Source organism: Lissotriton helveticus, chromosome 3_1 (assembly GCF_964261635.1).
Source record: "Lissotriton helveticus chromosome 3_1, aLisHel1.1, whole genome shotgun sequence".
NCBI lineage: Eukaryota > Metazoa > Chordata > Amphibia > Caudata > Salamandridae > Lissotriton > Lissotriton helveticus.
The window spans coordinates 1,168,190,505-1,168,202,813 of record NC_136061.1 but is presented as its reverse complement, the minus strand read 5'-3'; the positions used below and the strand labels follow the sequence as shown (position 1 = coordinate 1,168,202,813).

At 48.2% G+C, this 12,309-nt stretch overlaps 1 protein-coding gene across 3 annotated transcripts in view; it reads right to left on the bottom strand.

Moving 5' to 3' along the window:
- ZRANB3 (zinc finger RANBP2-type containing 3) overlaps positions 1-12,309 on the bottom strand; it is a 929,924-nt gene that overhangs the window by 616,213 nt on the left and 301,402 nt on the right. For all 3 annotated transcript variants that reach the window (XM_078681806.1, XM_078681805.1, XM_078681807.1), the window contains one exon: positions 575-668. In XM_078681806.1, the coding sequence (XP_078537932.1) occupies positions 575-668 (94 nt within the window). The remainder of the gene's footprint in view (positions 1-574; positions 669-12,309) is intronic.

The following is a 12,309-nucleotide window of genomic DNA, read 5'->3' as shown; positions in this document are numbered from 1 at the left end:
TCCACAAGTTCCATGGGTATTTAGAAATCCATCACAACTTCTCAGAACTCTACAAAGGTCATTGGCACTCGGATTCTAGTTATGCTCCTTCAAACTTCTGCACCCTCTCATACACAAGCTACCACCCAATCTCCTGCCAGTACTCAGACGCCCATTGTTCCACCTTGGAATCTTGTAAGCTTCATGGGCACACAGATCCTTTTGTCTAACTAACACCCTTTAATTAAACTTAATTTAAAGGGTTAACTTTACAAGTATGTTCCAATAGTGCCCCTCTCTCCCACACCCTTTAATCCAATGGTGCATTTCCCCTTTTGGGTTAACACCATTTAGCCCTCCATTACTGTTTACTAAGGACTAAAACCTTTGTGGTGTTGCCTATGTTGATTTGCATTCAGATGGAGCGAGCTCTCATAATATTTCACCTAGAGAAACATCCCTTTTGAAATCTCAATAGACGCAATTCCCCAAAATCGTGGCACCCCTCTTGCACGCTGTAGTATTTACACCATCCCTAAGAGGTTGCTTGGCTTCATAACTAGAAGAGAACATCAACCAGAGGCAACTACTCAACTGATTCTGGTTCCAGTTTGAAGCAACCTCTTTCTCGACGCCCAGAAGGATCCGTTCCGCAGTGGTGACACAACTTTCTTCACAGATCTTGGCTCCTAGAAAACATGAAAAACAGAAACTTTTTGGAAAGTGTAGATATCAATATCTTGAAGCATTTCAAAGGGCATTACATTCTCAGACCAAGTGCATTTGCATTAGATAAGTCTATGCGGCGGGCTCCCTGGAATCAAGGATACTTTGATTTATGTCAAAGGTTAATCAGCAGGTTTTAAAACTACAGAAATAGCCAAATGAAAGACAGAGGTTGCACAAGACCCACACCGACAACATTTCTGAACCATTTTTTCTGGAAAAGTGACACGGGATTACTTATGCTAGAACTTTGTTACGGACATTCTGATATGAACAACCGTTTTCTATTGTAAATCCCACTAAGGGAAGTTATATTCGCGACTGGGGAAGAAGACAAAGAGGAGGGTCACATAATTGTTTGAGTGCAATAGCCCAAAATAGATTTCTGAAGGTGAATCATGGCAACTCGATCAAGGAACAGACTAGAAAGAACTAGTTAAGAAGTTACTTCCAGATTCTCATCCCATTCTCTTTTACCTTGCAGGATTGTCATTGCCATGCGGTGATGTTTTCGCTTATACTGGACTTGGAATGTGCTTTTCTACTTTTTTTGCAGTAGAAATCTTTTTAATGAAGGTTCCCACAGGTCAAAATAGGGTACAATATAAGACACTGGTAGCTTCACAATGTATTCCGTATGTCACCATGATTACAGTTTTATAGTAGCAGGAGGCAATATGACAATCTAAACAAAGAGCAACGAGCGCCGACCAGACACAACAGGTTTAACGAGGACGCGCATTGGGCACGGTGACTATTCATGTGTCCTCTAGAAAATGGAACCAAAGTTCCAGGCAAACAATGAAACAGTAAAGCTCGGAGAAGTACATCACGGGACCCCCTGAGTGCAAAGGTATCCTGAGGCTGTGCGAAGGGAGAGAATCCAGAGGTCGGTGGATAGGTGGAAGGACAGGTAGGGTGCAAGGAGTTCAGATAATCATCAAAGTAAAGAGTTTGAGTGCTTGGAGCCTGGGAGGTGTAAAGGAGGAGTGTTCCAGGCGAGTGAAACAGTCAAACAGTGGTTGCTAAATGCGGGCAAATTTAGTGTCAGTGTGCGCTATCTTGTGGGACTGGAGCTCTATGGCCATAACATGCCACAGGCGCATGAACCATTGGGCAATGGTGGGGGCAGCGGGCTTCTTCTAGTGAAATGCTATTTGCTGCTGGGCAGCGCCTAACATATGGCTTATGTTGCGCCAATCAGTGTGAGTCATTGCCTCCAACTCTATGGGGCTTATACCAAGGACAGGTGTGTTATAGGAAGCGGGAGAGGAAAACCTATCGTGCCTTTAATATGGAAGATGACTTCCTTCCAAAAAGTTGTTATAAGGGAGCATGACTACCATATTTGAAAGGAGTGCCCGGGTGCTGCGCCGCCAGCAGAGGTCAGAGGTGGCAGGGTAAATTGCACAAAGGTGTTGGTGTGTAATACCACAATTTCATCAGTTTGTATGCTGTCTCACATTGCAGTATGCTTCTATAGGTTAAGGAAGTCTCTCCAGAATGTTTCCCATTACTTCTGGGAGATGCCCTCAGCAGTATCATCATGCCATTGTGATCGGTATGGGTGGGTCCTACCAGAGTGTTGAAGCAAGTGATAAGTACGAGATATCAATCCTCTAGTAATATCATAAGCTCCGAACAGTTTCTTTAAAGGGGGTGTATTGCCAGGACGCCCCCTGGACGTTGGAAGGGTGAAGCGCCCAGTGACATAATTGACAATACTGTAACCGGGACATTTAGGGGACCTGGAACTCTGCTTTGCATTGGTCACATGTCTGGACTGTCTCGCCCTCTAACAAGTCAGGCAAGGTATGGCATTCTCCCATCCCCCAGCTGGGAAATGAGTGTGCCTTGAGGGCAGGCATATAGTCCGGGTTTCGGGCAAGTGGGTATTTGGGGAGAAGTATGTGGGAAGTCCCCTTTTGGGCACTACCTTGTCGCACATCTCCAGGACAGTCTTGGTGGGGATGGCAATGTAGGCGCTTTGCGGTCTAGGGTGATTTGGGAGCCAGGCAAGATCCCACAGGGTGCTGCAGGGCATGGCCCGATCCATGTGTAACTAACGTTTATCACTTTCGCAGGCTACCCATTCAGAAATGTAGCAGAGATGCACCGCCCAAAGATATTTGAGAAGGTTAGGGCAAGCCAGGCCTCCATAGTTCCTGGGAAGCATCTGTACAGCATTGGAAAAACTGGGGCATTTCCCGCCCCAAATGAAAGTGTGAATGCCCCACTGAAGGCGCAGTATGTCGGTCCTGCGGAAAGAGAGTGGGCAAGGACTGTAATAGGTAGAGGAGCTTTGGAAGAATGGTAATTTTGACTGCATTGAGTAGACCCAGCCATGAAGCATGCAGTGGTCTCCATTGGCTGTAGTCCTCAAGGATGGACTTGCGGAACCCTGGCCAGTTAGCTTGCACCCAGGAAGCCAGAGTTGGGGTAAGATTAAGGCCAAGGGAGCGGATGGTTCGAGGGGTCCATTGGTACGGCGCTGGAGACTGTAGGCTGGGGAGGTCTGGTTTGAGTATCATGAGATTCAGGGTTTATGATCTGGACATGCTGACCTTAAAGCCAGAGACACTCTCAAATGCTGTGAGGGCAAGTATCGCTGCGGTGAGGGAAGTGGCAGGTTGGGTGAGGGTAAACAAGAGGTCATCTGCGAAGAGACGAAGTGTGAGGGTGTCCCCCAAACAGGATGCCCGCAATGGACCCTGTCTGTCATATGTTGATAGCCGGGTTTCCACTCCCAAAGAAAACAGCAGGTGTGAGAGCAGACACCTCTGCCGAGTGCCTCTTACCAGGTGTATTGGTTTCATTTCCTGACCACTGACCCGGTCGCAGATGTAGGGGAGACACAGGAGGCCATGATACAAGTGATCATGCCCAAAGGCCAGTCTTCTTGGGGACCGCCCACAGGTGAGCGAGAGAAGGCAGGAGGGGATGTTGTGGTGCTGGGACTTCATCAAATGCGAGATGCGACGAATATTGTCTGCTCCTTGTTTGTTAAGGACAAAGCCCACCTAATCTGGGTCTATGAGACCAGGTAGGAGCTGCTCTAGCCGATTCGCCAGGATTTGGGTGAAAATCTTAGTGTCCGTGTTCAAGAGAGTGATCAGGCAGTATGAGGTGCACAGGGTGAGAGCTTTACCCAACTTGGGCATAAGGGCAATCTCAGCTGCCGCCATTGTGTGAGTGAGATCCATATCAGACATGAGCGAGTTGAATAATTTCAATAGGTGGTCTTGAAGGAAGAGTAGGAATGCTCTGTAGAAGGAGACCGGGCCTCTTGCCTATAGGGAGCTCACACAGGGCCCACTGCAGCTAAGCAAGGGTGATGGGGCCTTAAAAGAGTTCAGTGTACTGTGGCCCTAAAGTTTCCAATTTACAGGCGCTGAGGTAGGAGTCCATGAGATCTCGGGGAGCGTCCTGTACTAGTTGTGGAACGCCTGCTGTTTCGCTTGTTCGGTGGTAGTCCATGCCATGTTGAGTCCCAGATTCTGATCTATGCTATGTAGACTCAAGCCTGCTGGGGTCGCAACTTTCAGGCGAGAAGAGCATCAACCTTGTCATAGAACCGTTGCTTTAGGGGAGGGAGAGATCACTCAGCCTTCTTTGTCCTATGGGTCCGCAGTTTAACCCGCAGCAAGACGCCGGGAGGGAGCCGACTGATCAAGGAGCTCAAGGTCCTTGATCTCAGCAGTCAATCCTGTCTTTACTAGTTAGGCCTCCCTCGCGTGTGTGATGGGGATGAACGTCATGACACCCTCGCCGCGCCCCTCCCTCCCTTCCCCCTCAATGGTGGCTTTAAATCCGCCCCAGAGCATGTGTGCAGAAGTCCCTGGGAGGTCATTTAGCTCAAAGTAGTATCAGCATCATCAACTGGGTCTCTGAGAAGATGCGAGGGGAAGCGCTAATGCAGACTGGCCCTTCCCGGGTCCACACCACGGGTCCATATTAGTTCCACATGGGCATGAACATTGATGGAGATGTCCTAGATAGTAATGGACTTCAGATCGCAAAGCAGGGAGTGGGTGAGAAAAAGGTCATCTCTGCAGGAGATTCACCCTAGACGGGGCTCATCATATTATCTCGCTATATGGGGACGATGTTTTGATCTATCTCCGAGATGAAACGCAGGGGGTCTGCCCTATTTTAACCATCCTAGATGAGTTTGCTACCTTTTCGGGCCTGCGAGTAAATGGGAAAAAAACCTTTGTGTTCCCGCTGTTCCCCGCCGTGGACAGGCCCCTGTCCTTGCCGCCCTCCAAAGAATGGGCGCTGGTGCCGTTTAAATATCTGGGGATACGGATTTACCATGCGCAGACTGATTTGTTTGAGGGGAATCTCGGAGGCGATTTGCTGGCGCTTCGGGGGAACGTGTCCTTCTGGCACACTCTTAAGTTACCAATTATGGCGAGGGTGGTATTTCCCAAAATGGTGGTCCTGCCCCATCTGTTGTATTATTTTGTCAACCTCCCAGTGCTGATACCACGATCGTGGTTTAAAACTTTGGACGGACTCTTGAGACCTGGTATGGGATGGCGGCCGCAATAGGGTGTCATTGCAGACTCTCCGACTTCCGCTAGTGAATGGCGGGCTGGGTGCCCCTGACTTTGAAGCCTACTATCTAGTGGCGCAGTTACAGTGGCTAGCCAGATGGTTGGGTGGCAGGGACCTGGTTACATTGCCGCTCCCTGCGGCTGCTGTACAGGCTAAGCTCTTTCCTAGGCTCCTAAAAAGGTGCCAGAAACTTCAACATATGGACACGTTGCTCTCGGTGGCAGTTAAATGTTGGGATAGGTGCACAGCACGTTCCAGAGATAGATTGCTTTATACCTCTAACCTCCCGCTTATAGGTATCCCCCAGGCAGGGATGGTCCACCATTATCACGGTGCCAATTGGCAAGTTGGGAGGACGTAGGAATATCGACGGTCGGAGACTGCTACAGGGAGAGAGAACTGCTTCCCCAAGATGACTTTTTAGAATACCACAAGCTCCCAGCTGGGCAATTCTTAAATTACGATAAAATAAGAGGGGCAATGCGGCAACTGTGGGGAGATGGCACGGAGGAACCTGACACCCATCCAGCTTTGAATGCGGTAGTGACATTGGGTTCGGCAGGGCACTTGGTGCATTGGCTTTTTCTTGCAATACTGGAGTTAAGCCCGGGTTCATTATCACGCCTTCGGGAGTGATGGGAGGGGACATTACATAGGAGCTTGATGGATAAAGAGTGGCTGAAAGTACTGAAAGGTTCCAAGAAAGTCTTGAGGAATACGGCCTTTAAAGTCCTTCAATTTAATGTACTCCATCGAACATATCTTAGCCCGCACCGGCTAAACGTGGACTACAATAGAGTAGATTTCTCTTGCGCTCGATGCCTCCTAGAGGATGCAGACTTTGATCACATGCTTTGGTCCTACCCACAGCTCTCTGCTTATTGGGTTAGTATAGTGGATATGGTTAACGGGGTGATGTCCAGTACCCTGTTGTGCACTCCTGAGGTCTGTCTGTTGGGCCTCTTTCCAAGACCTAAAGCTCGTAAGCTGGGACACAGGTTCACTGACATGGCCTTCCTCTTGGCCAAAAGACGGATAGCTCTTGGTTGGAAATCCGCACACCCAGCACTGGTGATCCTATCGGAGACGGATGTCTCCCGCTGGGCTAGAGCAGAGGAAAGAGCCCTGATTGTTGAAGACAGGATTACTAAAAGGCGCCGGCCTTATGCGGAACCATGGGAAGACATTCTTCGGGCCTGGGAAGCTCGACATGTGTTGGATCAGACCGGAGGGAATGTTTTGACTGCGTCGGAGGGTTAGACTGACATGGGAGTTTGGAATTGGGGACCCTCCCCCCTCCTGCTTAATAGGATTAGGAGCCCTGCTCCCCTTGCCGGTGAGTCGCAGTCAAGGTGTTCAGATGGTGCTGGAAGGCCGGCGGGGTCCGGAGCCAAGACAAGACGCGTCTTATTCCATGCTCCGCTATGCCACAACACTGTTTTCCTACTTTTAACAGAGGCATATGTTTTCTTATTTATGTTGCTCTCACCCTATATGCCGTCTCTATTGATGCTTTAGTTACTTACACCCAGAACTGGACTATGCCACTGTACTCTACACCACTCCATGCCATCCACTGTACTCTACGCCACTCCAATCTACACCTTTCAACTCTATGCCACTCCTCACAATGTCACTCCATTGCACTCTACACACCAATCCACTCTGTGCTACTCCACACCACTCTAAGCCCCTTTACTAACGTTTAGCCATGCTCTACAGCAGCCACGCTTCTGTACAGCAAAGCTAAGAGTCATTGGCAAAGCCAATTGCTTGCACGTATGCAAGACCTATGGGTTTTGTCAATGTTTGTTCCCAATACAGCCACTAAAGGTATTGTCTACCTGATCATTATATAGATTATATATATAAAGAGTCAATTATATACAGATGGACTGTTCATTGAGTTAAAGTGTCCGTGATTTACCCATCTGATACACATTATTCCATCACTGTACAATATAGGCAACTGTTTTGTGAAAATAAAAAACGAAGTTCATTTAAAAAAAAAAGTGTCTGATCTAAAGTCAACGAACACAGGTAATTCCTAGGTGTTTGCTCCTAAGGTCGCAGGGGCCCATGGGGCTCGGACTGGCTTTCAAAAATATTGAGAGGATCATGCTACAACTAAAGCAATTGTTAAGAGACGAGGGAACCCTGTAAGTCAGAAGGGACATAGGGTATGAATAGCATTATAAGGAACAGTGGTCCCTCCAGGAAGGGTATATGAACAATAGTGTACAGAGCCACAATAAGCCCGGCGATTTAATTCTCCTCAGTAGAGATGCAATAATTTATCAATTAGAGGAGCCCTGTCCCTCTTCATGTATACATCCTGCATCGGAGCCCCGATGAGGATAGTTGGAGTTTGGGCAGTTAAGCGCATGGTGGAGGTTAGCGTGGGAAAAATGGGGTCTCCATTTTTCCGGAGCTGACCGGGCCACTGTTGGACTGCGGGAAACTATTGCATCATGCCACCATGTTTGTCTAATTGGGACTGTTTGAAATTTGTATTCCTTCACAAAGTTACCTTGCACTTAAATGTCTGAGGTCTGCAAATCTGCTGACTTCCAACTTTTTGCCCACCTAATTTTGTATATATTTTTGCTTTTTGTCTTACAATTGTTTTAATAAATGTATTGCATCTCCACTGGAGAGAATATCATCCCAGGGCTTATTGTGGTTCTGTGCACTATTGTTCATATACAACTAAAGCAATGTCCTTGCTATGTAAAGCCGACTGATCCACACTTGGATTACCAATAAAAGATACAGACCGCGATACAGACAGAGGTTACTTAGACAAATGTAGGATCCATGCTTTAATTGCAATCTTAGAGGGCAACACAAAATTATATGACAGGTGAAAGTGGGATCTGCTGTTTTTTTTGCAGATGTGGTGAAGTGGCAACTGATATCACGCAATTTAATGTTGAGGTGTGTATGAAGCAGGGTCCCTGTCAACTTGTGCGGCTGTGCCACCCCAGGAACCTGTCCCGAATTAAGTGTCAGGACGAAGCGGGCCAACACTGTCAGGTGGCAGCAGCAGCAGGAAGCTGTGCACTTTAAAATGTGCATTTCTGTTTGGCCAGCCGTCTTGGAATGGCCAGCCTAACATGCACATTTGAAAGTTCGCTAACCTAGCTGTGTTTGACAGAAGGGTTGGAGAAAGCGCAGGTCTCCAGTGCTCTTAGAAATGCTGGGAGAGCCTGCTCTATCCAATTCTTGCGCTGCTTTCATGTGCTCACTGTCGGCCTGACCTTGTGACTTTCCGCCAGTCTAGGTTTCAGGTAAGTCCTTGCTTTATATTAACTCTACTAAGGATGCAGACGTGTATCCAATGTTGTTATGGAAAAAGGAAAATACAATTCCTAGCATGCTTTTGGCTAAGAAACGGACTTGTCCGAAAGACGTCCCCATGAAGTTCAAGCTATGCAACTGCAGGACTACAATTTCAATATCCACAGAAAAAACTGAAGTGGATAAGCTACTCCTGTGTCACTTGGGACAGCTTTAGAGCTGAGCTACCACCTCTCAGCAGAAGCTGTTCCCAAGTGAGTGCTGTATGGTAGGTGCGGAATGACTTATTGTTTTGTACTGTAACTGCATTTAGATAACGCTTACTACTCCTGACAAGTCGTTGAAGCACTATGTCCTCCCTTTTTTTAGTTTGTTGAATTCACACATCCTTTCTAATAGGCCTCCAGATACCTCCCCTGCCACAACTTTATTTTGCTTTCCAGCATGCGTGTAATAATTTGCAAATTATTTGTCGAGTGATTAGTTTTGCTGAGCAAACAGTAAATTAGTGTCAACTTGTTCTTTCCAGACATACATCAAACACAACGATTACCTGCGGGCGGAGCTAGCCGCGCTAGGAAGTGGCCGCGTCTTAGGCGAGCTCTCCAGATCAAGCCCCTATCCTGCAATAATCCTGGGTTACTAGCTGTTAGCTGCTAATAATTCTCAACCGCCCTGCATGAGGAAGGTCTGCGCTTTCCATTGATACCTTCCTTGAGAGGATCGGTCGACTTAGGCGGAAAAGCTCCAGCATTCACCGGGAGCTTCGGAGACCCTGCCCTGCTGTGCGTGCCGACGCCACCATAACGCAAGCCCGCGGCTGCGTCGCTGGAGACAAGGCCGCGACGGGCCTCAGAGACCCGAGTCCTGCTGTTGATGGCTGCTGCACGGAAACACCAAACTGCACTCCCTGACTGCTTAGAGGAACAACTGAGACCCACTGAGGTAGGAGTGGAGGAACACTACGGGACCCGACCGGCTTGCGAGGATCGTGTGATACTGGCAGAGTAAACCGCATGGATATACCGATCCTCAGATCCTCATGAACCTCCTGATGATGAGCTGGGACAGACACTAAAAAAGCTGCGCACTCCTGCTTCAACTAGAATATGCCATTGCACGACGTGGAGCGACACTCTGTTACATGCTGCGGGCGCAACTAATTTGATACTAGAAGTCAAAGGCCTACTAGGCCCTTGCCACGTGCTGCCCCTGTGGCCACCTCTCCTGCGGCACTGAGATCACGCAGCTGGGATACAGAGCACTAGAAACAGGCAGATACCATCTTACAAATTGCTAATACACGGAGTAAGCATGGGCAAGCCGGAGAAAACACAGTCGAAGCTTCCATTTGACAACCAGAGTAGAGTGACGGCACCGCCTGCAGACCGGCCCACGCCGACTCGAGATACTGCGCCCTCCCCAGCTACGCAGACTGTGGTGGATGTACAGGCGATGTTTGCTACTATTCAATCCACCCTAACCAATATCGATGGTAAGATTGACTCCTTAGCATATAGGGTGGACCGCATGTCTGAGCGGCTGGACAAACACACAGAGCGCATAGACATGGCGGAACGCCGCATATCTGATTCAGAAGACGCAGCGCGACAGCTTGAATTAAAACAGAAAAAAGTAGATAAACTCATGCAGAGTCTGGCTGCCAAGATGGAGGACTTGGAGGCACGATCCAGACGCTGCAACCTGCGCATTCTTGGTGTTGCGGAGACCACCCACGCCGGCAATATGGCGCCTTATGTCGAAGCTCTCCTAACCACCATGCTCGGTAAAGAAAACTTTTCTCCTGTCTTCATAGTTGAGCGGGCGCACCGAACACTGGCGCCACGCCCGGCCGTCGAGGCAAAACCACATCCAATTGTGGCCAAACTATTGAACTATAGAGACAGGGACGCAGCACTACGCCGAGCCCGTGAACTCGGGACCCTCACGCATGACGGCATGAACATTTCCATCTACCCAGACTTTACCTCGCAGGTCCAAGAGGCCAGGAAAGCATTCCTGGATATTAAGCGGAAGTTGAGAGAGAATGATGTTCAATATGCTATGATCTACCCAGCTCGCCTGAAAATAACTTTGGAGGGGAAGAACGTGATTTGTAACACTCCTCAAGAAGTGATAAAATGTCTGCAGGCAAATCACCCCCATGTACTGAGACGCAGATCTCCACGAGGCCAACAGATTGAGCAAGACCCCCTCTCGGATGTAGAATAAGGATCCACCCTCCTCGGATTCAAATCCTTAGACTGTGATTGCTATTGCAAGACAAATGCGAACAGTCTCTGGAATGTTCTATCCTCTTCACTGTATATCCTTTACTAAATGTCTTTATTCCCTCATATATTTGACGCTGGCAGTGTGTTAGAGAACTCTGAGAGATGATCATGTACCTGCATGGTGCGGTACAAACCCCTAACTGAATATGCAGGCTTATACGCTAAACTGACCTGTTAATATTCACTCGCGCTGTAGCGAGTAAGGCTTGATCCCCTAGCATCTCGATGCTGGGGTTTATGGCGGGCGGCTACCGACCCCCCTTGTGTGATCCACGTTGTTTGCCCTACTTGAGGGACCCATGAATGAACAATATGTAATTATCTTGATACTCACCTGTATTCTCTTAGTTTCGGGCAGAAGTTCAGGGGATTAGGCTTTGCCATGATTGGGATGGTGAAGTGGGTGGGGGGAGGGGGCGGGGATTTAGTTGCGATCGAAACAGTCACTGCACGTTATTATCACATTACTACTTGTAGATCTAACAAATTCTATACCCGTATGAAATGCACAAAGTGTCTATGTGTTGCACGGTGGTTGTTACGAGACGATGGGTAAGCAATTGAAACTATTGACGTGGAATATACGAGGCCTTACAGTCCCAAGAAAATCCGCCTGATATTTGCGTACCTAGATAGGCATGCTATAGACATAGCGCTTCTGCAGGAGACGCACTTGCTTCCTAGTAAAGCCAGGACGATTGGACATCGTTGGGCAGAACACTCCATATCGGCCACATATCCTCCTATGCCAGAGGGGTGTCACCCCTTATACGCAGGGGGGTCCAATTCCAACTAGATCACACTGCTGCGAATCCACCAGGCAGATTTATTATTATCACTGGCACATTGAGGGGCACGAGAGTTGGTATTGTTAACACATATGGACCGAATATAGACGACCCTGATTTTTACATGTCCTTATTTGACAGGATGCGTGATCAGCCGCCTGTGGAATGGATCTGGGGTGGGGACTTGAATGTTGCTTTGAATTCCACTCTAGATCGATCTAATGATACGATTGAACACCACAAACGAGCAGTAGACGCCCATCTCAATGGCATTGATGAGTTTGGCTTACATGATATATGGAGAGAACGACACCCCACACTACGAGAAAGCACACACTCATCCACTGCACAAACAGTTGGTCGAGGCTTGATTATTGGTTACTGAACGACCGAATGTCCACATGGGCTACTGACATATTACACCTCCCCAAAACATTATCGGACCATAAGCCAGTTCTGTTTACATTGGATATCCCCACATTTGTGCCACCACCCTTTATATGGCGTTTTAATGCGATGGCACTGCTAGACCCTCTGTACAAAGAAGCATTACACACATCTGTAGAGGATTTTTTTACCATCAACAGTAAATCGGTAGATAGCGCAGGCACACTATGGGAGGCCTTCAAGGCAACGATACGCGGGGTCTGTATAGGCATGAC